General features: G+C 44.6%; 3 protein-coding genes across 4 annotated transcripts in view; 2 read left to right on the top strand and 1 right to left on the bottom strand.

The window, feature by feature from the left end:
* The window catches only part of LOC135503910 (zinc finger protein 335-like), a 32,620-nt gene extending 20,357 nt beyond the window's left edge, over positions 1-12,263 (top strand). Inside the window, 10 exon segments of the mRNA XM_064922094.1 lie at positions 214-348; positions 1,658-1,815; positions 1,981-2,104; positions 2,263-2,469; positions 3,236-3,378; positions 4,498-4,640; positions 4,880-5,172; positions 8,033-8,176; positions 9,483-9,588; positions 11,363-12,263. Coding sequence (XP_064778166.1) covers positions 214-348; positions 1,658-1,815; positions 1,981-2,104; positions 2,263-2,469; positions 3,236-3,378; positions 4,498-4,640; positions 4,880-5,172; positions 8,033-8,176; positions 9,483-9,588; positions 11,363-11,484 — 1,575 coding nt within the window. The 3' untranslated portion in view covers positions 11,485-12,263.
* A 106-nt stretch (positions 12,264-12,369) lies between these two features.
* On the top strand, positions 12,370-19,621 carry LOC135503909 (uncharacterized). 2 transcript variants are annotated; one of them, XM_064922093.1, is made up of 6 exons: positions 12,370-13,262; positions 16,735-17,046; positions 17,264-17,393; positions 17,521-17,630; positions 17,825-17,871; positions 18,431-19,621. In XM_064922093.1, the coding sequence occupies exons 1-6, from the start codon at positions 13,229-13,231 to the stop codon at positions 18,596-18,598; spliced, it is 801 nt and encodes a 266-aa protein (XP_064778165.1). In that variant the 5' UTR covers positions 12,370-13,228; the 3' UTR covers positions 18,599-19,621. The 2 variants fall into 2 exon arrangements, with proteins under 2 accessions (XP_064778165.1, XP_064778163.1); XM_064922091.1 differs by having other exon boundaries at positions 13,089-13,262; positions 18,419-19,621.
* Positions 19,622-20,024: 403 nt separating this feature from the next.
* On the bottom strand, positions 20,025-23,340 carry LOC135503908 (pepsin A-like). Its single transcript, XM_064922090.1, has 9 exons — positions 23,282-23,340; positions 23,007-23,148; positions 22,500-22,617; positions 21,996-22,114; positions 21,463-21,659; positions 21,135-21,251; positions 20,783-20,927; positions 20,437-20,535; positions 20,025-20,258 (listed from the first exon to the last, which is right to left on the bottom strand). Exons 1-9 carry the CDS (start codon positions 23,338-23,340, stop codon positions 20,121-20,123), a joined length of 1,134 nt encoding a protein of 377 aa, XP_064778162.1. The 3' UTR covers positions 20,025-20,120.
* Positions 23,341-25,236: the final 1,896 nt, after the last annotated feature.

Genomic DNA, 25,236 nt, shown 5'->3' with positions numbered 1-25,236 from the left:
GATCTGTCCATGGTTAGTTGATCTGTCCATGGTTAGTTGATCTGTCCATGGTTAGTTGATCTGTCCATGGTTAGTTGATCTGTCCATGGTTAGTTGATCTGTCCATGGTTAGTTGACCTATCCACCTAAGGAGCAGTAGACATGCTATGATCTGCGTGAATAGGAATGCATCTAGTTTCTGTCTATGAGCAGCCATTCTGTCTGTCACCTCAGGTACAGGTGTTGAAGTCGTCTGACTCCAATGTTCTAGAAGCAGGCTCCTGGACGGGCGTTACCTCGGCGACAGGGGGAGGGCAAAAAGTAGTGACCTTTCACGTGTCTGAGACCGGCGAGACACTGGTGCAGGAGGTACATTTATGACATATATTATTATATACTAGTATTATGATATTATATGCTATTATTATAGTATACTATTATTATGATATATTATTGGATATTATATACTATTATTATTTACTATTATAATATATTATTATATACTATTATTATAATATATTATTATAATAAATTATTTTATACTTTTATTATAGTATACTATTATAATAATATAGTATCATATTATTGTATACTATTATTATGATCTATTATTGTATACTATTATTAATATATTATTATATACTATTATTATTAATATATTATTATATACTATTATTATAATATATTATTATATACTTATTATAGTATATTATTATAATAAATTATTATATACTTTTATTATAGTATACTATTATTATAATTTTATTATAGTATGCTATTATTATAATATATTATTGTATACTATTATTATGATATATTATTGTATACTATTATTATAAAATATTATATACTATTATGATTTATTATTATAGTATGATATATTATTGGATATTATATACTATTATTATTTACTATTATAATATATTATTATATACTTATTATAGTATACTATTATTATATACTATTATAATATATTATTATATACTATTATTATAATGTATTATTATATACTTATTATAGTATACTATTATTATTATATATTATTATAGTATACTATTATTATTATATATTATTATAGTATACTATTATAATGGTATATTATTGTATACTATTTTTTTTTTAAATGATATTATGATTTATCATTATGATATGCTATTATTGTGATATATTATTGTATACTGTTATTGTATATTGTTGTATACTGTTATTGTATATTGTTGGATACTGTTATTATTGTATATTGTTGGATACTGTTATTATTGTATACTATGATTATTGTATATTTGCTGCAGTTTCTTTTTAGCGTTTGATTTATCATGGGCGTTTGATTTATCATGGGCGTTTGATTTATCATGGGCGTTTGATTTATCATGGGCGTTTGATTTATCATGGGCGTTTGATTTATCATGGGCGTTTGATTTATCATGGGCGTTTGATTTATCATGGGCGTTTGATTTATCATGGGCGTTTGATTTATCCTGGGCGTTTGATTTATCCTGGGCGTTTGATTTATCATGGGCGTTTGATTTATCATGGGCGTTTGATTTATCATGGGCCTTTTTACTTCTAGATGACGTTGTGTGGTGTCGACTGGGTTTGTTGTCTGTTCTGTTTGTTGGTGTTCATCTTTGTTTTTCACACAATCACAATGTTAATCACCCAAATAATGATCCATTAGGTCCAGGATGTGCAGGAGGGTTATGAGGCAGGGACCAATGAGAATGGAGAGATCACCCAGGTGGCCATCCAGGCCTATGAGGGGGCAGAAGGCTTCAGTGTGTTGGAACAGGTGGAACAAGCTACAGAGGAGATCCACAGCACCGGACCTGGGTACAGGTACAACACCATGGTCTCACCAGGGTCGTGTTTAGTAGAGCAATGTGAGAGAAAAAAAAAATCCTCTGCTCTCATTGGACAAGTTCAGGAAGCACTCCCTTGTTTTCACTGCGTTCCTGTGTGTGTGTGTGTGTGTGTGTGTGTGTGTGTGTGTTGTGTTTTCAGCAGTGGCGAGGGCAGTCCTCAGCCCATGGAAGAAGAGGAGGAGGGAACAGAAATAGTCCGAGAGAATGGAGAAAAGTACTACCTGACCTCCGGGCTAGGGGATGGGGTGCTGCAGCAGGTCGAGGTAAGCCTGAAGGGAACCACCTCATCCATAGCTCTGTCTATGAGTGGTTACATTTATCCAGTCCCATCCCTCAGCTTTATACCAAACCATGTGGTCAGGATTGTGGCTTTTTTGGTCATCCTCACGCTCTCTTTCTTTCTCTCACTCTCTCTCTCCAGCTGAGCAGTGAGGCCCCGGGTTCTCCCTCCATGGTGGGATCTCCCCAGCAGAACCAGCTCAACCCTAAGAGGTTCTCCTGTCGTATCTGCATGGAGTCGTTCCACGGCCGCAGTGACATGGAGAACCACAAGAGGGCCCATATCGACCCCTCCACCTTCAAGTGTCCCGACTGTGAATTCACTGCCTCCTCCTGGCCAGTTGTCAAGGTGGGGGGGTGGGGGGGTAAACTATCTTTGATCAGCTTTGAGGCATTTTAATTACATGGTGAATTACATGGTGAAATACATGGTGATTTACATGGTGAAATACATGGTGAATTACATGGTGAATCTCAAAAGGGTTTTTCTTGATTTCTCTCATCCTTGCCTCCTTGAGGAGAAGGTCTGAGGGGATGAAACGTTCTCCTCCAATGCCTTTTCAAAACAAGGCTAGGAGATGGGGCACGGGGGGGGCGGCGAGGAGATAGGGCATGGGGGGGGGCGGCGAGGAGATGGGGGCGGCTAGGAGATGGGGCACGGGGGCGGCGAGGAGATGGGGGGCGGCTAGGAGATGGGGCACGGGGGCGGCGCTAGGAGATGGGGGCGGCTAGGTGATGGGGCACGGGGTGGCTAGGAGATGGGGGGCGGCTAGGAGATGGGGCACGGGGGGCGGCTAGGAGATGGGGCACGGGGGGCGGCTAGGAGATGGGGCACGGGGGCGGCTAGGAGATGGGGCATGGGGGCGGCTAGGAGATGGGGCACGGGGGGCGGCTAGGAGATGGGGCGCGGGGGGCGGCTAGAAGATGGGGCACGGGGGGCGGCTAGGAGATGGGGCACGGGGGGCGGCTAGGAGATGGGGCACGGGGGGCGGCTAGGAGATGGGGCACGGGGGGCGGCTAGGAGATGGGGCCTGTAAAGGCAGTGTTGACCTTGTCCTGATCTACAACTACTTCCAAAGCATTTCAACACATGGTTGTCCCATTCCTTTCCCCAGACCCACATGGTCATGCATGCCTACCTGAGACCTCACAAGTGTCCCAGCTGCAGCTTTGCCTCCAAGAACAAGAAGGATCTGAGGAGACACATGATGACGCATACCAACGAGAAGCCCTTCACCTGCCAGATCTGTGGACAGAGGTATGTACCCAAAGACAGTCAGATTGCAGATTTATCTTGTTCTATTAAGGATTAGAGATACAGTGCACTGAAGCAATTCCCTACACAAAGGCATTGATTGGTGTAAACATAAGCTAAAGCAGTGATGACACTGGTGTGCCTTGAGGAACTATGAGGTGTGCCTTGAGGAACTATGAGGTGTGCCTTGAGGAACTATGAGGTGTGCCTTGAGGAACAATGAGGTGTGCCCTGAGGAACTATGAGGTGTGCCTTGAGGAACTAAGAGGTGTGCCTTGAGGAACTATGAGGTGTGCCTTGAGGAACTATGAGGTGTGCCTTGAGGAACTATGAGGTGTGCCTTGAGGAACTATGAGGTGTGCCCTGAGGAACTATGAGATGTGCCCTGAGGAACTATGAGGTGTGCCTTGAGGAACACTCACTTATGAATAGTTAACTTTTTATTTAGGAGAACCAGTGACCCTAGAAGGAAAAATCACTCCTAGAATAGCCAGGCACACGTGTGAGAGGCTGTTACATTTTGTATCATTTGAGGGGCGCGCATCATGAGTCAAGTCATTGTGTATAATTTTTACTTTGCCTGTAAGAACCATTAGCAAGTCTGATTTTCGGTTTAGCTGTGCCAGCCTAGTCAAATTAATGTATCCATCATGGTGGGACCTTTTTACGAAGCAGAAAGCCGCTCGTCTCAAGCCCAAATCGTTCAAAAGTAAAGACCCATGCATACCAAGTTATTATATTGCGTATTCGCCGGTCGCTCTTAAAGGGATACACACAAATTAATCATCATGAGTAAGGAGCTATAACAATAGTTCAAATCAACCACTACTTAATCTTTTTTTTTTTTTTACAAAGTTTGTACTGAAAAGTGATGATTTGCAGTATAGATCAGATGAGATGGAAGGCATTACAGTTGTGTCACTGTTCCAAAGGGTATGGGAACCACTGCGCTAGAGAAAGGTTCCCCCATGTTTTTTTTTACACCAGTCCTTTCCTTTATAAAAATAAAATAAAATAAAAATAAATTTAATTCACGAGGGGGGATGTGAAAAAGTGCACACTTGGAGCAGAAGGGTAGAGAATGGTGGCATGATTTAGTGAATATCCATGTTATTCTTTCAGGTTTAACCGTAACGGCCACCTCAAGTTCCATATGGAGCGACTCCATAGCCAGGACCCTCCGACAAAGAAGAGCCGCTCTGGTGCAGGCTCCCAGCAGACCATCATAGTTAACAGTGACGAGGAGGCTCTCGCCACGCTACAGTGTAAGGGAACCATACTTAAGAGCCTACACACTAGCAGACATACACAGATCATTTCACTGGTTGAATATGTCATTCTCCATCCATACCATCTGACATTCTGGTTGATATACTGTACACACACCCTAGGGCAATACACATAGCTCCCCCAAAGGTGGTTTGAAATGCTCACATTTTAATGTTATTGTATGGTAGCCATTAGCCCATTGTCTGACCTGGTCTTTGTCCCTGTGTTTCTCCAGCAGCTCTGCAGGCAGGACAGACTATCAGCCCAGAGCAGCTACAACAGGCCTTGGGTCAGGACCACATCATAGTGTCCCAGGAACAAACCTTGGGTCAGGACCACATCATAATGTCCCAGGAACAAACCTTAGGTCAGGACCACATCATCATGTCCCAGGAACAAACCTTGGGTCAGGACCACATCATAGTGTCTCAGGAACAAGGCCTGGAAGACCAAGAGGAGGCCACGTACATTCAGCAGATCACCACAGTGGACGGACAGACGTTACAGTACATGACAGGAGACAACCAGGTGACTGATGTACACTGTAGATCTGGGGTGTCAAACTGGGGGGGTGTACACTGTAGATCAGGGGTGTCAAACTGGGGGGTGATGTACACTGTAGATCTGGGGTGTCAAACTGGGGGGGGGGTCTTTTACTCAAACCAACCGCGGGCCGGATTGGACCCCCTGTCGTACTGGATGTTTGATACCCCTGCTGTAGATAGAGCTATATCTAGATACCAGAGGTGGATAGAGATATAGGAGGACGGTCACATGGTTTCCATGTGTTCGATATCTTTCCATCCGTTCCATTCCAGCCACTACAATGAGCCCGTCCTCCTACACTTCTACCTAACAGCCTCCTCTGCTAGATACATACAGTAGATTCCTTTACAAATGGAGCTAGATATGACTACTTACAGTGCATTCGGGAAGTTTTCAGACCTCTTGACTTCTTCCACATTTTGTTACTTTACAGCCTTATTCTAAAATGGACCAAAACATTATAATTCCTCATTAATCTGCTAGACACAATACGTCATAATGGCAAAGCGAAAACAGAAATACCTTACTTACATAAGTATTCAGACCCTTTTGCTATGAGACTTGAAATTGAGCTCAGGTGCATCCAGTTTATTTATTATGGGGTATTGTGATGTCATTATGGGGTATTGTGATGTCATTATGGGGTATTGTGATGTCATTATGGGGTATTGTGATGTCATTATGGGGTATCTTTTGTAGAATGATGAGGAATAATTATTTATTTCATCTATTTTAGAATAAGGCTGAAATGTAACAAATTGTGGAAAAAGTCGAGGGGTCTGAATACTTTCCGCAGGCACTGTAACAGTATGATACAGAGACGGGACAGACGGTGACAATCTAGTTCTCCTCCTTCGCCCTCCCAGGTCTAGTTCTCCTTCGCCCTCCCAAGTCTAGTTCTCCTCCCTCGCCCTACCAGGTCTAGTTCTCCTCCTTCGCCCTCCCAGGTCTAGTTCTCCTCCCTCGCCCTACCAGGTCTAGTTCTCCTCCTTCGCCCTCCCAGGTCTAGTTCTCCTCCTTCGCCCTCCCAGGTCTAGTTCTCCTCCTTCGCCCTCCCAGGTCTAGTTCTCCTCCTTCGCCCTCCCAGGTCTAGTTCTCCTCCTTCGCCCTCCCAGGTCTAGTTCTCCTCCTTCGCCCTACCAGGTCTAGTTCTCCTCCTTCGCCCTCCCAGGTCTAGTTCTCCTCCTTCGCCCCCCAGGTCTAGTTCTCCTCCTTCGCCCTCCCAGGTCTAGTTCTCCTCCTTCGCCCTCCCAGGTCTAATCCTCCTCCTTCGCCCTCCCAGGTCTAATGCTCCTCCTTCGCCCTCCCAGGTCTAATTCTCCTCCTTCGCCCTCCCAGGTCTACTTCTCCTCCTTCGCCCTCCCAGGTCTAGTTCTCCTCCTTCGCCCTCCCAGGTCTAGTTCTCCTCCTTCGCCCTCCCAGGTCTAGTTCTCCTCCTTCGCCCTCCCAGGTCTAGTTCTCCTCCTTCGCCCTCCCAGGTCTAGTTCTCCTCCTTCGCCACCCCAGGTCTAGTTCTCCTCCTTTGCCACCCCAGGTCTAGTTCTCCTCCTTCCCCTTTGTTCCACCCCAGGTCTAGTTCTCCTCCTTTGCCACCCCAGGTCTAGTTCTCCTCCTTTGCCACCCCAGGTCTAGTTCTCCTCCTTCGCCCTCCCAGGTCTAGTTCTCCTCCTTCGCCCTCCCAGGTCTAGTTCTCCTCCTTCGCCCTCCCAGGTCTAATCCTCCTCCTTCGCCCTCCCAGGTCTAGTTCTCCTCCTTCGCCCTCCCAGGTCTAATCCTCCTCCTCCCCTCCCAGGTCTAGCCTCCTCCCAGGTCTAATCCTCCTCCTTCGCCCTCCCAGGTCTAATCCTCCTCCTTCGCCCTCCCAGGTCTAATCCTCCTCCTTCGCCCTCCCAGGTCTAATCCTCCTCCTTCGCCCTCCCAGGTCTAATCCTCCTCCTTCGCCCTCCCAGGTCTAATCCTCCTCCTTCGCCCTCCCAGGTCTACTTCTCCTCCTTCGCCCTCCCAGGTCTAGTTCTCCTCCTTCGCCAGGTCTCCCAGGTCTAGTCCTCCTCCTTTGCCACCCCAGGTCTAGTTCTCCTCCTTCGCCCTCCCAGGTCTAATCCTCCTCCTTCGCCCTCCCAGGTCTACTTTTCCTCCTTCGCCCTCCCAGGTCTAGTTCTCCTCCTTCGCCCTCCCAGGTCTAGTCCTCCTCCTTTGCCACCCCAGGTCTAGTTCTCCTCCTTCGCCCTCCCAGGTCTAATCCTCCTCCTTCGCCCTCCCAGGTCTACTTCTCCTCCTTCGCCCTCCCAGGTCTAGTTCTCCTCCTTCGCCCTCCCAGGTCTAGTCCTCCTCCTTTGCCACCCCAGGTCTAGTTCTCCTCCTTCGCCCTCCCAGGTCTAATCCTCCTCCTTCGCCCTCCCAGGTCTACTTTTCCTCCTTCGCCCTCCCAGGTCTAGTTCTCCTCCTTCGCCCTCCCAGGTCTAGTCCTCCTCCTTTGCCACCCCAGGTCTAGTTCTCCTCCTTTGCCACTCCCAGGTCTTCCTTCGCCCTCCCAGGTCTAATCCTCCTCCTTCGCCCTCCCAGGTCTACTTTTCCTCCTTCGCCCTCCCAGGTCTAGTTCTCCTCCTTCGCCCTCCCAGGTCTAGTCCTCCTCCTTTGCCACCCCAGGTCTAGTTCTCCTCCTTCGCCCTCCCAGGTCTAGTTCTCCTCCTTCGCCCTCCCAGGTCTAGTCCTCCTCCTTTGCCACCCCAGGTCTAGTTCTCCTCCTTCGCCCTCCCAGGTCTAGTTCTCCTCCTTTGCCACCCCAGGTCTAGTTCTCCTCCTTCGCCCTCCCAGGTCTAATCCTCCTCCTTCGCCCTCCCAGGTCCAGTATATCATCTCTCAGGATGGAGTCCAACACTTCCTACCTCAGGAGTACGTGGTGCTAGCAGACGGGAACCACATCCAGATGTCAGATGGCCAGATCATCCAGTATGAGCATGATGGGGCCTTCCTGCAGGAGCAACAGGTGAGGGAGAGAGGACCCCCCAAAAACAAAATGACTCAATCCAGAATAAATATTTCTTTTAGTATAATTATGTAATGGAAAGGTGCTATACAGGGCCTTCGGAAAGTATTCAGACCACTTGACCTTTTTCCACATTTTGTGACGTTACAGCCCTGTTCTAAAATGGATCTACACACAAAATCCCATAATAACAAAGTGAAAACAGGTTTTTAGAATTTTTTTGCAAATGTATATATTTTTTAAAACATATCTTATTTACATACGTATTCAGACCCTTTGCTATGAGACACGAAATTAAGTTCAGGTGCATCATGTTTCCATTGATCATCCTTGTGATGTTTCGCCAACTTGGAGTCCACCTGTGGTAAATTCAATTGATTGGGCATGATTTGGAAAGGCACTCACTTGTCTATATAAGGTCCCACAGTTGAAAGTGCATGTCAGAGCAAAAACCAAGCCATGAGGTCGAAGGAATTGTCCGTAGAGCTCCGAGAAAGAAAGGATCGTGTTGAGGCACAGATCTGGGGAAGGGTACCAAAACATTTCTGCAGCATTGAAGGTCCCAAGAGCACAGTGGCCTCCATCATTCTTAAATGGAGTTTGGAACCACCAAGACTCTTCCTACATTTGGCCGCCCAGCCAAACTGACCAATCAGGGGACAAGGGCCTTGGTCAGGGAGGTGACTAAGAACCTGATGGTCACTCTGACAGAACTCTAGAGTTCCTCTGTGGAGATGGTTGTCCTTCTGGAAGGTTCTCCCATCTCTGCAGCATTCCACCAATCAGGCCTTTATGGTAGAGTGGCCAGACGGAAGCCACTCTTCAGTAGAAGGCACATGACAGCCCCCTTGGAGTTTACAAAAGGCACCTTTTTTAATTTAAATTTACCTTTATTTAACCAGGCAAGTCAGTTAAGAACACATTCTTATTTTCAATGACGGCCTGGGAACAGTGGGTTAACTGCCTGTTCAGGGGCAGAACGACAGATTTGTACCTTGTCAGCTCGGGGGTTTGAACTCGCAACCTTCCGGTTACTAGTCCAACGGTCTAACCACTAGGCTACGTTGCCGCCTTCAGATACCCAGAACCCACGCTGCCGCCCCTAAAGGATTCTCAGACCATGAGAAACAATATTCTCTCCTCTGATGAAAGCAAGATTGAACTTTACAATAAGTCTGTAAAGTAACATAATGTGGAAAACTCAAGGGGTCTGAATACTTTCTGAATGCCCTGTATGTGCATTGCTTACTCTATTGTTTGAAAACCGTATGGTAGATTGTTAACTGTTTGTCAAACTGTCTTGCAGATTGCCCTGAGTCATGACGGGCAGATCCAGTATCTTCCCATCAGTTCAGAACAACAGATGGTCAGTCCTGAGGACCTGGAGGTTGCTGAACATTCTGCCATTACTGGTATGTTAACACACGGTCTGCTTCATACACACGGTCTGCTTCATACACACGGTCTGCTTCATACACACGGTCTGCTTCATACACACGGTCTGCTTCATACACACTGTCTGCTTCATACACACGGTCTGCTTCATACACACGGTCTGCTTCATACACACGGTCTGCTTCATACACACTGTCTGCTTCATACACACGGTCTGCTTCATACACACGGTCTGCTTCATACACACGGTCTGCTTCATACACACGGTCTGCTTCATACACACGGTCTGCTTCATACACACGGTCTGCTTCATACACACGGTCTGCTTCATACACACGGTCTGCTTCATACACACGGTCTGCTTCATACACACGGTCTGCTTCATACACACGGTCTGCTTCATACACACGGTCTGCTTCATACACACGGTCTGCTTCATACACACGGTCTGCTTCATACACACGGTCTGCTTCATACACACGGTCTGCTTCATACACACGGTCTGCTTCATACACACGGTCTGCTTCATACACACGGTCTGCTTCATACACACGGTCTGCTTCATACACACGGTCTGCTTCATACACGGGTCTGCTTCATACACACGTCTGCTTCATACACGGTCTGCTTCATACACACGGTCTGCTTCATACACGGTCTGCTTCATACACGCGGTCTGCTTCATACACGCTGTCTGCTTCATACACGCTGTCTGCTTCATACACGCTGTCTGCTTCATACACGCTGTCTGCTTCATACACGCTGTCTGCTTCATACACGCTGTCTGCTTCATACACACGGTCTGCTTCAGCAACACGGTCTGCTTCATACACACGGTCTGCTTCATACACACGGTCTGCTTCATACACACGGTCTGCTTCATACACACTGTCTGCTTCATACACACTGTCTGCTTCATACACACGGTCTGCTGCATACATTTGACCAGGGATCTCAACTCCTGCCAGCTACGGGATGTGCAGCCTTTCCTTCCAACCCTGTAGCAACACCCGGTTCAGTCCTTCCAACCCTGTAGCAACACCCAGTTCAGTCCTTCCAACCCTGTAGCAACACCTGGTTCAGTCCTTCCTACCCTGTAGCAACACCTAGATCAGCCCTTCCAACCCTGTAGCAACACCTAGTTAAATCCATCCAACCCTGTAGCAACACCTAGTTCAGTCCTTCCAACCCTGTAGCAACACCTGGTTCAGTCCTTCCAACCCTGTAGCAACACCCGGTTCAGTCCTTCCAACCCTGTAGCAACACCTAGATCAGCCCTTCCAACCCTGTAGCAACACCTAGTTCAGTCCTTCCAACCCTGTAGCAACACCTGGTTCAGTCCTTCCAACCCTGTAGCAACACCTGGTTCAGTCCTTCCAACCCTGTAGCAACACCTGGTTCAGTCCTTCCAACCCTGTAGCAACACCTGGTTCATGTTATCCCGAGGGCTTCTGAGTGGCGCAGCGGTCTAAGGCACTGCACCTCAGTGCTAAAAGCGTCACTACAGACCCTGGTTCGATCCCCTGCTGTATCACAACCGGCCGTGATTGGGAGTCCCATAGGGCGTCGTCCGGGTTAAGGGAAGGTTTGACCGGGGTAGGCCGTCACTGTAAAATAAGAGTTTGTTCTTAACTGACTTGCCTAGTTAAATACAAATCATGTTCTCTATGCGTATCACCAGGATTTGTTGATTATTTGAATCAGTGGAGAACTGGAGGTTGAGAACCTTAAAGTGGTTGTTCTCTTGTCAGTGTATCAACACTACCTGCTCTCCCTCCCTCTCTGTTCCAGCGGTAGCAGATGCAGCCTTGCAACAGACCCAGACAGTCTATACAGAGGCCACACAAGAACAGCTGGAGCAGCTACAACAGCAGGGAATCCAGTATGATGTCATCACCTTCACCGATGAGTAGAGACCCGCTGTCGGACGGATGGAAGTCGGGAGGGATGGCTCTCTGTGATTGCGGACTTGTCTCCTAGTATGATGTTTACTATTGGCTGCCTGATGTCCGTATGTAGTGCAGGACTAGTATGGTGGAACCACGATGACCAGCGACCCCCAGCATGGTTCGACAGGATCGGCCTGAGCGAGACTGCAGAGAATCTAAAAATCTTTGTGTAAAATCATCCAAAACAGCTACTCATTATGCGATCAAGATTGGCAAATCTTGGCAGGGTCTTGCCTAGGTCCATCCTCTAGAACACACTGCTCTACTCTCTAGAAGCTCTGCCGTGCTTCAGATACCCAGAACCCACTGCTCTACTCTCTAGGAGCTCTGCCATGCTTCAGATACCCTTAACCCACTGCTCTACTCTCTAGGAGCTCTGCCGTGCTTCAGATACCCAGAACCCACTGCTCTACTCTCTAGGAGATCTGCCGTGCTTCAGATACCCAGAACCCACTGCTCTACTCTCTAGGAGCTCTGCCGTGCTTCAGATACCCAGAACACACTGCTCTACTCTCTAGGAGCTCTGCCGTGCTTCAGATACCTGGGATGAAAGAAGTAGCCCTAGAGAGGATTCTAGTGGCTGGTAGATCTATCACTCATAGTGGGAGTGTTGAATAGATGAACTCTCACTGTTAAGTAGATCTATAAACAGAAGCTTTTGTCAATTCTAAATATTGTACCCGTCGCTTCTAAGTTAATCAATAGGGGTTGATGTACATTAAAGAACAAAGTTACACACGGTTGGATGATCTCGACTGTGTCTGAAATGCCACCCCATTTCCTACATAGTGCACTACTTTTGACCAGGGCCCTTCAAAACTGGTGCACTAAATAGGGAATAGTTTGTATTTTGGTACGTAGGCGTACTCTGTAATTATTTAAGATCTGCGGTTTCCTCAACACCTGCTTTGACTTGCAAGACAATGTCACAAAAGAAGAAATGAAAATGGACTGTGTGAAGACTGCCTCTGGAGGATCGGAGGACTGTCAGACGACAGGGTTGATTGTGATGTGTGGTTTAAAAGGAGTGGTTAATCATTTGGTCATTTGTACATATCTTTTTGCATATGAAGCATTTTGTTCCATGATTTGCTTAAATGAAAATTGCTGAATAAGCTAAAAGCTGATGCCAAATAAATCACAACATTTACATATGAATCATTTTGCAGACGCTCTTATCCAGAGCGATTTAGAGGAGCAATTAGGGTTAAGTGCCTTGCTCAAAGGCACATCGACAGATTTTTCACCTAGTTGACGCAAAGATTCAAACCAGTGACCATTCGGTTTCTGGCTCAGTGCTCTAATCGCTAGGCTAGCTGCCACATTACTACATTCTGTCAGATCTTTCACTTCCCTTATTGTGATTTTGTTTTCTTATGCTTTAATTTTGACCAGATAATTTTGTTTTTCTATGACAAAAACATTCTAGAGGTATTGTTATACTACTTAAAACTGTGATACCAGAGCTGGTACCGTGACAACAGTACAACCAATCATCCTTCTACTCTAAGCCAATAATAAGTGTTCTGAAACTTGTAAATTACAAGTTAGAGAGACACCCCCCCCCCCCCCAAATGAAGGAAGTGAATCACAAGGCTGGTCTCGGGAACAATACAGTAAAAGACCTGTCAACTCCAGTAGCTTTTTTTGGTTGGTGACTAGGATGTGTGGGAACAGCTGCACAGCCTCAGTGAGTACTTGACTGAAGATGAAGATTCTCTTTCTCTTGATTCTTCTATTAGGTGAGATTTTATCCAGTTTTGTCTCATTTAAGATTCAAAAATATATATGTATATATATATATATATAAAATTTGCGAGAGACCCACATGAAAAAAATCATCTAGTATACTGTAGTGTTTTTGCAGACTGTACTATACTGTAGTATTTACTGTAGTGTTTAAAAAAAATATATATATATATATTATTATCTTTGGCATTGAGGCTTTCTCCTTCAGGAATCCTACTGGAGAAATACTAAATCCTTGTTCACACTTCAGACCTTAATGCTCTAATCAGTTTTGTTTTCAAAATCTATTTTGGACTACTGACTGTCCAAACTGCAAGTTACAAATGACCAAATTAGGTGTGTGTTCAGACAGCAGTCATTTGCTGACACAGCTACGCTAGTTGTCATAGTAACAACAGGACGTTTCACAGTTGCTTTGAATGTTCAAAATCATAGTGTAAAAACACTTTTAAAGCCTCAAAGGACAAGATGATCCAACTTTCAAAGCAAGTTATTTTTGGTTAGCCAAGGCAGTCAACTAGCTAGCTAGGTACAGCGCATTCAAAAATAATTCACACCCCTTGACCTTTTCCACATTTTTGTTTTGTTACAGACTGAATGTAAAATGGACTCAATTGAGATTGTGTGTCACTGGCCTACATATTACCCCATAATGTCAGTGAAATTGTGCTTTTTTTTTAGAAATGTTTACAGATGAATTTAAAATGAAAAGCTGAAATGTCTTGAGTGAATAAGTATCCAACGCCTTTGTAATGGCCTGGACTCACTCTGTGCAATAATAGTGTTTAACAGGATTTTTTAATGGCTACCTCATGTCTGTAGCCCACACATACAATTAGCTCTAAGGTCCCTCAGTCGAGCAGTTCATTTAATTTCAAACACAGATTCAACCACAACGTCCAGGGAGGTTTTCCAATGCCTCGCAAAGAAGGGCACCTATTGGTAGATGGGTAAAAATAAAAAGCAGACATTGAATATCCCTTTGAGCATTAAGTTATTTATTACACTTCAGGTGGTGTATCAATACACCCAGTCACTACAAAGATACAGGTGTCCTCCCTAACTCAGTTTACTGGAGAGGAAGTCAACCGCTCAGGGATTTCACCATGAGGCCAATGGTGACTTTAAAACAGTTTATAGAGTTTAATGGCTGTGATAGGAGAACACTGAGGATGGATCAACAACATTCTAGTTACTCCACAATATTAACCTAAATGACAGCGTGATAAGAAGGAAGTCTGTACAGAATACAAATATTCCAAAGTAGGCATCCTGTTTGCAACAAGGCACTGAAGTAAAACTGCAAATGTGGCAAAGAAATTAACTTTGTCCTGAATACAAAGCTTTATGTTTGGGGCAAATCCATGGTGTTGGCTGCGTCGTGTTATGGGTATGCTTGTCATCAGCAAGGACAAGGGAGTTTTTTAAGGATAAAAATGAACGTAGTAGAGCCAAGGACTGGCAACATCCTAGAGGAAAACCTGGTTCAGTCTGCTTTCCAACAGACATTGGAACAATTCACCTTTCAGCAGGATAATAACCCAAAACAGTTGTGATTTAAATCTGCTTGAATATCTCTGGCAAGACTTTGAAATGGTCGTCTAGCAATGATCAACAACCAATTTGACAGAGCTTGAAGAATTTTGAACAGAATAATGGGCAAATATTGTACATTCTAGGTGTGCAAAGCTCTTAAAGACTTAACCAGAAAGACTCACAGCTGTAATCGCTGCCAAAGGTGCTTCTAACATGTATTGACTCAGGTCTGAATACTTATGTAAATCCAATATTTATTTTTTTATGTGCAAAAAAAATCTAAAACGGCTTTTCACTTTTTATTATGAGGTATTGCGTGTAGATGGGTGAGGGAAAATATATATTTAATCTGTTTTGAATTCATGGTGTTAAACAACAATGTGGAATAAGTCAAGGGTTATGACTCATTTCTGAAGGCACTGTAGGAAGGTGGCTTGAAATGGCTTTTTTGGCTGTTCACAATGCAGGAAAAAATAACAGATTTTAATCAGATAAGCAAAAAAAACTTCAAACTGCCCATGGAAACGAGGCTTAAAAGAGCACATTTTCCATAACCTTTCGGTGGGACTGGGGTCTGAATGGATTCTTCTCTCTTTTCAATAAGCTGTAGACAACACAATATGTTCTATACTTGGCATGTCTCTCACTTATGGTTGGCACAAAATAAGATAAGGGGAAAGGGCAGGGTGTATTCAGAAAGTATTCAGACCCCTTGACTTTTTCCACATTTTGTTACGTTACAGCCTAATTCTAAAAATGTATTAAATGTTTTTTCCTCATCAATCTACACAGAATAAAAAAAACAGTTTTTATATTTTTTTATTTGAGCAAATTTATTCAAATACCTTATTTACATAAGTATTAAGATCCTTTGCTATGCAACTTGATCCTCCTTGAGATGTTTCTACAACTTAATAGGAGTCCACCTATGGTAAATTCAATTGATTTGGACATGATTTGGAAAGGCACACACCTGTCTATATATGGTCACACAGTTGACAGTGCATGTCAGAGCAAAAACCAAGCCATGAGGTCGAAGGAATTGTCCGTGGAGCTCCGAGACGGGATTGTGTCGAGGCACAGATCTGGGGAAGGGTACCAAAACATTTCTGCAGCATTGAAGGTCCCTAAGAACACAGTGGCCTTTATGGTAGAGTGGCCAGACGGAAGCCACTCTTCAGGAAAAGGCACATGACAGCCTGCTTGGAGTTTGCCAAAAGGCACCAAAAGGATTCTCATACCATGAGAAACAAGATTATCTGATCTGATGAAACCAATTCTGGTGGAAACCAGAACAATACCATCACTATGTTGAATCATGGTGGTGGCAGCATCATGCTGTGGGGATGTTTTTCAGTGGCAGGGACTGGAAGACTAGTCAGGGTAGAGGGAAAGATGAACGGAGCAATGTACAGAGAGATCCTTGAATGAAACCTGCTCCATAGTGCTCAGGACTTCAGACTGGGGTGAAGGTTCACCTTCCAGCAGGACAACAACCCCAAGCACACAGCCAAGACAACACAGGAGTGGCTTCAGGACAAGTCTCTGAATGTCCTCGAGTGGCCCAGCCAGAGCCCGGACTTGAACCTGATCGAACATGAAAATAGCTGTGCAGCGACACTCCCCATCCAACCTGACAGAGCTTGAGAGGATCTGCAGAGAAGAATGTAAGAAACTCCCCAAATACAGGTGTGCCAAACATGTAGTGTCATACCCAAGAAGATTCAATGCTGTAATCGCTGCCAAAGGTGCTTCAACAAAGTACTGAGTAAAGGGTCTGAATACTTATGTAAATGTGATAGTTAAGTTTATTTAAATTTTAATGTTTCTATAGTAAGTACTGTATAATATTATATAGTTAACTAGTATTATTTCATGGGGGGGGGGGGATCTGCTTGTTTGTAATTTCTTAGTGTGTTTGTTTGATAGATGACCCTGAGATGGAAGCACAACAGAGGACGGTGGTGAATGGACAAGCGTTGCTGAGATTTGTCTTTCCTCCTTTCTACAACGGTTATGAGAAGTTCTGTTGTAAACTATATCCTTGGGGAGTTTCTGTTATTGTGAATACCAGAGGATATGTCAACGACTTGTACGAGGGAAGAGTATCCACAACCGAATACAACGGTGGAATGGATGTTGTGATATGGAATTTAAAGCCAGTGGACACTGGCGACTACAGGTGTGCTATTGTCACCATTGGATGGAATCATATCTACAAAGACTATAACCTCCAGATTGGTAAGAATGATCATAAATAAATCATACCATATCTTTATATGAAGTTTCATCTGGGGGTTAGAAAGTTATTCTGTTGTAATTCTAGGAACTGTGATATTGTAAACCGGTCAGTGTTGAAAACAAATAAATCTGTACATGATGAGGAAGTCACCTTTTTTTTAAAATAACAACATAACTGTATTGAAATGAGTGCTTATTAAACTCAGTCTCTGTTTAGATGGTGGTCGACGTAGCGGTCCAGTATCCCCTCGACCTCCGGTCAGGTCAACCATCAGCCCCTTCATCTTCTCTTCCTCATCAGACACCTCTGGGCCTGTTTTCACCAAGGACCACAGTGACAGCCCCAGGTGCAATCTCTCCCTAACACTGGTTAATTATTCCTCCTAGTTGATCGTGTTATAGTTGATCATATTTCTGGGAGCGTTTTAATGCCTATGTTAATATGTTGTCATGTTTGTCTAATTCACCTGGTAGTGTTCTCTGGAGCTTTGGTTTACCACTAGCTGCAGGTCTTTGCATCGCTACGGTGATTGTGATCAGCTCAGTAGTCCTTCTTGTTGTTCATCACAAAATCATCACGAAAAGTAAGAGGACAAACCTTCAGTGTTTCATAGATGAATTGCTGTTCATGTTGAAATAACTTTTCAAATGAGTAGGCTAGGCTATGACCTTTTTAGCCAGTAGCAATGATTTAAAAATAATAATAATAATAATAATAATTGTAGCACTGTGTCTGTTCTCTGTTTTTAAATTGATGTAATAACCTCGTTCTTCGCAGAGAAATGTGGAGCAACTTCCAGTGACTCAGCTGCACACATCCTCTCAGTAAGTGCTATAGGTGGACTTTGTCTCTGTGACTCAGTGTCAAATGTCTTTTGTCCCAGAAACAACAACCAAAGAATAATTATTGTGTTTGAACTTGACGTTGCCATTATGTATTTTCCCTGTTGACGTCTTCTGTAGTGTGCCCCGTACTGAACAGTTTATTAACTACTTATAAATATGTATTGCTACTCATAACGTATACCTTAAAGTCCCAATGCTGCCGTTTTTATCTCATCAAAACATATGTGCGTAAGAATGAAGTACCTTACTGTAATAGATTTTTTTTCATTAAAATGGGCAAAAATGTATTTGTCAAGCAATAGGACTTTCTGGGAGTGTTCTAAGTGGGGACACTTCTGCCCATGCAAACCTGATGATTTTTAGAAAGTCCTGTCCTGTGTAGAATGTATTTTCAACCAGCAACTATCAGGAAATGGCACTGATCACATTTGTTCTCACTTTCAGTGTTAGTTTCAGTGTTATTGCACAACAGCTGATGAAACTATGAAAACACAGGAAAAACTGAAAATAAATATGTAATATGCAGGATGTCCTTCAGGAGGAGAGCAGTATTGTCTACACCACAGTGGACTTCAAGCCTCATGAGAACCATACCACTGAGCTGTATGCCAACCTACAGACACTCCGCAGCCCCAGAAGCACCGACTCACACAGAGAGCCTGCTGGGACAGTGGTGTACTCCACACTGGCTAGCAACCAACGCTGAACCCGATTTATCTTTCTGATGATCCCAGAATTACAATGTTAGAAAACCTACATTGTATAACCTCAACCCGTTTTAGGACTCTATTCAATCAGATCCACTTTAGACGCTGATTAAAGTGGGTTTTTTTTTTTGCGGTATTGGAGGTGGAACTGCCTACAGGTTTATCAAATCCACAAGCGGCTCCAGGCAGTATACCTAGAGGTGGACACTGCCATTGGCCGCACGGTGTCACAATAATAGAAAACCCACGCAGCTTTGTTTACAAGTTTGAACACTGCAATGTGAGATGTAATCTACACCTCGAATTAGGCTGATAATTATTTTTTAATTTGAGCGTCATTATTTCTGTTTATAAACTGGGTGGTTCGAGCCGTGAATGCTGATTGGCTGACAGCCGTGGTATATCAGACCGTATACCACGGGTATGACAAAACATTTATTTTTTAGTGCTCTAATTACGTTGGTAACCAGTTTATAACAGCGATAAGGCAACTCAGGGGTCTGTGATATATGGCCAATGTACCACGGCTAAAGGGCTGTGTCCAGGCACTCCGCGTTGTGTCGTGCTTAGAACAACCCTTAGCCGTGGTATATTGGCCAAATACCACACCTCGACGGGCTTTATTGCTTAAATAGCCTACATATTCTTGCTTTGAACTTCTAACAGGAGTGGGGCGGGTGCGATCATTGTCACGCAGACACAAGAGCAGCTGCTCACCGATTTGACCGCTCGAACGCAGTTCCACCTCAGACACCGCCAAAACATCAGCTGTGGGGGTGTCGCCAGTTAACGCTTGATTTGCCATCGTGTTGATGTTGTGTTGATATCATGGGATGGTCAGTCGTTGCCTCCACTGCTATGTCTATTCATTTGAGAGTGGTTACATTTCTCTAGGCCCATCCCTCAGCTTTTTACCCAAACAGAGGTGGGGTGACCACTTTGTTTCAGATACAGATTCTAGCTTTAAGATTTATATCTATTTTGACTTATAAACCATACAAATAAAGTTTGAATCCGCTGCACCAGAATTTATTTTTGAGTTTGATATCAGACTGTCTTTCAACAAGCTGGTTCTATTGACGTGCTGAGATCGATACAGTATCTTTCTGGACATCAGGTTTATCTGGCATCCAATCACCATGTCTTTATCAGTTTCCTCTGGAGAAAACCCTTACAGGCAGAGTGTACCCGAGTCCTATAAGAGATGGTTATCTGTTTCTGGGCCTACCTGCCTTCACCATGTCCAGATCAATATTCTAAAGTATTCTATTATTTTTCTTACATTAAGAGGTTCCACAAGAGGACAGTTTCACTTCAGGGAGAAAGAGCTACAGACAGCCAAACACACATTTTAGCATTGGGAATATAGTGCTTTTTATTATTTGGCAACTGTGCACATTTCACAATCTACAACATTTCCCCAACTATGCCAATTCTAGTGCTACAATCACATATATAACATATTACTATTCATAACTGGAAGACTTAGATTCAATCCAGACTTATTTCACAGTAGATATCTTACGCGATCTGGGCCAGACCGACATTGTTGTTCTGTCTGTCAAAGATGGCATAGTACTGCCTGATGAAGACATCTCCAAGGATCCAGAGCTGCTGAGTTCCACCGTTACCAAAACCAGTCATGCAGCCGTTGGAGTTCTACAGAGAGAGAGAGAGAGAGAGGAGGAAAGTCAGGCATGTGACGAACTTTGCTTCTAGGATCTAAAGAAAGGTTAAGCCTCAGATGTACATGTTTTCTGATGACGGAGCTCTGAAACACATCAGGATTAAAGATCAGATGGGTCATTTAGGTTGTATGTAACATTCAGGAGACTACCTGGGAGGTGTAGGCGGAGGCAGGGATGGTGAAGGCGTTTCCATTGAGGGTGAAGGTCACCTCAGGCATGTTGGGGATGTTGTTGCAGTTCACGGTGGCCTCGGGGGAAGGGATAATAACATGTTTATAATTTATTCTGTGGTTAATCAAAGGGGAGGCGGTGATTGAGGGGAAAAACATCAAGAACAGATTTACACACGACCATGTCGGTCCCAACCCAAATATTTTTAGCATGGTCGTTCCAACAACTAACAAGGCAGCTTAGTGCAGCTTGGTTTGTCTTGGTTCCGCTCAGTAGTGTGAAAAGCCTTATAGTTGGACGTGTGTGTGTGTGTGTGTAACTCACATCTCCATACTGGTCAGTAGTGGCTCCGACCCAGCTGTTCATGTTGTTGATGTCAGTGGTTGGCCCAACGATCTGGGAGGTGCCAGTATCTATGATAGCCTGACACCCACCATTGCAAGCCACTGTGTTGCCGTTGATGGTAACACTGGAAGGACAAATACGAGCTGAGTTGACCTGTTCGTCCTGTATTTGGTTGTATGTATATTTCTTGCCGTTTTTAGGTTTTTGTCGCGAGCAAATAAACTTGAAGTGCACAGCAACATTTAGTCAATGAATACTTATGTAAATGTCTGAGAGAGATACATATATATATGGACCAGGATATAGGCTCTGTGTGGACGAGTGTACCTACCTGTCCATGTTGATCTGCCAGTAGGTCTCGGAGGACAGGGGGATCCAAGTGATCTGTCCAGTGTAGTAGTTAGACTCAATGTCTCCGAAAGACACCACACTACCCTGTGCTGAGTTTCTATTGGCGGAGGAAAAAAGGTCAATAAGGTTGTTTTTAATCATCAACACATGTTGAAATGGATGTCACCTTTTCTTCAAAGACCATTTTAAAGCAGTTGTATAATTGTATTAAATATGAATTCACTGGATACGTTCTTGCTTCATTAATATCACAGCTCAGAGAAAAGGCCACCTCCCATCCAGTTGTATTTCTACAGTTACTATGTTACCCGCTCAGGTAGACGGAGAAGAGGTTCTGGGAAACGAGGCCCTGACTCATCATGTTGTCAAAGACTGGTGTGGCCCCAGAGGCCGCCAGGTTGGGGAAAGCCAGGCCCAGGATACCGTCGGCAACCATGTTGGCCATGAAGGGAGCCTCGGTCTGACTGGCACCAAAGATCTGCTGAGTCACAGAGATACCGCCCACCTGGAAACACAACGGCAAGCGTCAGTCACTGGGCACCATAGAAATAGAATTACTAGAATAGGATTTCCCCATTCAAGTCAATTGTTTGATGACGTGTTGCCCGGCAGACATATTGAGTGGACCCAAAATAGTAATTCTATTTCTTTGCTGACTATACTGGAGTCGGTACCTAATATACTTTTTTTTAGCATGTAATGATATAAAACAGGACCACTTTGGGACGGCGGGTGCTGAGTGGAAGATTATTTGAGGTGTTGCATTGTATGTAATGTACGGTATGTTGTAATTGAAAGTGTCAATTAAACACGTGTCACAGTAATGTCTACATTTACGTACCGAAACAGTGTCGTATGCCAGCCGCCCAGTCATGCTGCCAGTTCCGTACTGAATGGAAACAGGCTTGTTGGCCCACGTGAAGGTGCTGGACTGTGCAGGGTTGAATTTGGCATGATTCTCTATTTGAAAACATGAACATGTTCATTACAGACCAAGTACATACTGTGCCATTGCAAAACTGAACATTAATTTATTCATTGGTAGTGATCTATTCGCTACCATCCACGCTCTTAAGGGGACAATATTTAGAAAATAAAATAGAAAATGCATTAATCCCATTCTATTGTTTAACTGTGTTGAGCCAACCCTCTGATGATGTTAACCCTCAGCCCCTAACCTCAACCCCACAACCAAGTCTCCCATTCTCTGGCTAAGTACTCAATATGAAACTGTATTTTACAACTCTTGTCACAAGAGACTACTCAGAAACAATATTGAAATATAGCTATTCTCCAATGCCAACGGTATTCTACAGTATTCTACAGACGCCTATGGTATACTCACGGCAGGCCTGGCTGGAGCAGTAGACCGAGGGAACCCACAGGTTGGAGGAGCCCGTGTCAAAGATGACGTTGAAGGACTGGGGAGGGGTTCCAATAGAAATCACGCCGTAGTAGGACAACTGCAAGGAGACGGTGACAGGGTCACACTAGTGAACATTTCAGAGTTCCACGAAGAAACAGACATTTGTCTAACAACATAGCTAGTTACATGCCAAGAAGCATGGCTGGCTATATGCTCATCTGTAAACTCATAGTTAATCTGATTATGCCAGTGCACATTTAATGTCAACAAGAACACAAACTCTAGAGCCAATAGGTTCAAACTATGCAGTCACAATATCCAATACGTAAGGACATTTTCATTTAGCCTGTAGACTAGCCTGGTCCCAGGTCTGTTTGCGCTGTATAGACAAATCCCATGGCCATTAGCTATAGAGCAAAAACAATTGTGGGACCAGTCACTAGGCTCATACAGTATTTCAGCACACTGCGTCTGTCTGTGCCTTACATCAGCGTCGTTGGTCATAGCCTCATCACCGTTCTGGTAGAACTTGGCCATAGGGTTGTAGGGGAACTTCAGCCTGGTCTCCTCCCATATACCTTTCTCTATCAGGGTCTCTCTGGCAGTCTTCCCCTTGATCAGAGAGATCCTGAAAACACACCATCACAATCACAAATCCACTTTATTCACCACAATTACACGTACCAGGAATTGGACCTGGTGTCAGGTGCTGACAATAATAAACAGAATATGCAGACTGAGAAGAGAAGAACAGAACTTACTTGACATTACACTCGGACAGGGCCACTAAGGCACACAGGAGGACAGCCCAGTTCATCATGGTTGCTTCTGGTTCTTCTTGGACAGAGGGAGTGAAGTTAGAAGGAGGAGAACCCAGGCCTTATATACAGTCATGCTGGACACCAGGACCCAATCCCACAGCCAATCGACCATGTTAATGCCCTCCTTCAGCACACAATGTCAAAGCTATGGGGAATGTCCAAAAAATGGCATGCTATCCCCTATATAGTGCACTACTTTTGAACAGGGCCCATATGCCTCTGGTCAGAAGTAGTGCACTATGTAGGGCACAGGGTGCCATTTGGAGCACTACGTGATAACACAACTTCAGATAAGAAATGTGAAGTGGGTACAAATATAAAACGCCTATTTAGCAAAAGTAAATATGCTTCAGGATCAATGTTAAAGAACAGTCTGTCATCTAATCGTGGAAAGCAAAATATATCTGGATACTAGTCTGTGCCACAGTGGGGTCAGTTCAGATAAACCTAGAGTATGGGGGGGTCAGTTCAGATAAACCTAGGGTATGGGGGGGTCAGTTCAGATAAACCTAGGGTATGGGGAGGTCAGTTCAGATAAACCTAGGGTATGGGGGGTCAGTTCAGATAAACCTAGAGTATGGGGGGGTCAGTTCAGATAAACCTAGGGTATGGGGTGGTCAGTTCAGATAAACCTAGGGTATGGGGGTCAGTTCAGATAAACCTAGAGTATGGGGGGTCAGTTCAGATAAACCTAGGGTATGGGGGGGTCAGTTCAGATAAATCTAGGGTATGGGGTGGGGGGTCAGTTCAGATAAACCTAGGTTATGGGGGGGTCAGATAAACCTAGGGTATGGGGGGGGGTCAGTTCAGATAAACCTAGGGTATGGGGGGGTCAGTTCAGATAAACCCAGGTTATGGGGGGGGTCAGATAAACCTAGGGTATGGGGAGGTCAGTTCAGATAAACCTAGAGTATAGGGGGTCAGTTCAGATAAACCTAGAGTATGGGGGGTCAGTTCAGATAAACCTAGAGTATAGGGGGTCAGTTCAGATAAACCTAGAGTATGGGGGGTCAGTTCAGATAAACCTAGAGTATAGGGGGTCAGTTCAGATAAACCTAGAGTATGGGGGGTCAGTTCAGATAAACCTAGAGTATAGGGGGTCAGTTCAGATAAACCTAGAGTATGGGGGGTCAGTTCAGATAAACCTAGAGTATAGGGGGTCAGTTCAGATAAACCTAGAGTATGGGGGGTCAGTTCAGATAAACCTAGAGTATAGGGGGTCAGTTCAGATAAACCTAGAGTATGGGGGGTCAGTTCAGATAAACCTAGGGTATGGGGGGTCAGTTCAGATAAACCTAGAGTATAGGGGGTCAGTTCAGATAAACCTAGAGTATAGGGGGTCAGTTCAGATAAACCTAGGGTATGGGGGGTCAGTTCAGATAAACCTAGAGTATAGGGGGTCAGTTCAGATAAACCTAGAGTATGGGGGGTCAGTTCAGATAAACCTAGAGTATAGGGGGTCAGTTCAGATAAACCTAGAGTATGGGGGTCAGTTCAGATAAACCTAGAGTATAGGGGGTCAGTTCAGATAAACCTAGAGTATGGGGGTCAGTTCAGATAAACCTAGGGTATGGGGGGTCAGTTCAGATAAACCTAGAGTATAGGGGGTCAGTTCAGATAAACCTAGAGTATGGGGGGGGGTCAGTTCAGATAAACCTAGGGAATGGGGGGGGTCAGTTCAGCTAAACCTAGAGTATGGGGGGTCAGTTCAGATAAACCTAGGGTATGGGGGGGGTCAGTTCAGATAAACCCAGAGTATGGGGGTAAGTTCAGATAAACCTAGGTTATGGGGGGGTCAGTTCAGATAAACCTAGAGTATGGGGGGTCAGTTCAGATAAACCCAGGTTATGGGGGGGTCAGATAAACCTAGGGTATGGGGGGGGGATCAGTTCAGA

The sequence above is a fragment of the Oncorhynchus masou genome, chromosome 18, assembly GCF_036934945.1.
Source record: "Oncorhynchus masou masou isolate Uvic2021 chromosome 18, UVic_Omas_1.1, whole genome shotgun sequence".
NCBI classification, from domain to species: domain Eukaryota; kingdom Metazoa; phylum Chordata; class Actinopteri; order Salmoniformes; family Salmonidae; genus Oncorhynchus; species Oncorhynchus masou.
The sequence above is the reverse complement of the archived record's forward strand: the minus strand, read 5'-3'. Positions and strand labels throughout refer to the sequence as shown.

Excerpts from the sequence above, each read along its gene's own strand:
- LOC135503909 (XM_064922091.1), top strand. The coding sequence starts at position 13,229 with ATGAAGATTCTCTTTCTCTTGATTCTTCTATTAG. Across the intron at positions 13,263-16,734 it reads TCTCTTGATTCTTCTATTAG|ATGACCCTGAGATGGAAGCA; the intron begins GTGAGATTTTAT and ends TTTGTTTGATAG. Across the intron at positions 17,872-18,418 it reads CAGCTGCACACATCCTCTCA|GATGTCCTTCAGGAGGAGAG; the intron begins GTAAGTGCTATA and ends TGTAATATGCAG.
- LOC135503908 (XM_064922090.1), bottom strand. The coding sequence starts at position 23,340 with ATGATGAACTGGGCTGTCCTCCTGTGTGCCTTAGTGGCCCTGTCCGAG. Across the intron at positions 20,536-20,782 it reads CTACTGACCAGTATGGAGAT|GCCACCGTGAACTGCAACAA; the intron begins GTGAGTTACACA and ends CCTTCCCCCGAG. Across the intron at positions 20,259-20,436 it reads CCTCCGCCTACACCTCCCAG|AACTCCAACGGCTGCATGAC; the intron begins GTAGTCTCCTGA and ends CTCTCTCTGTAG.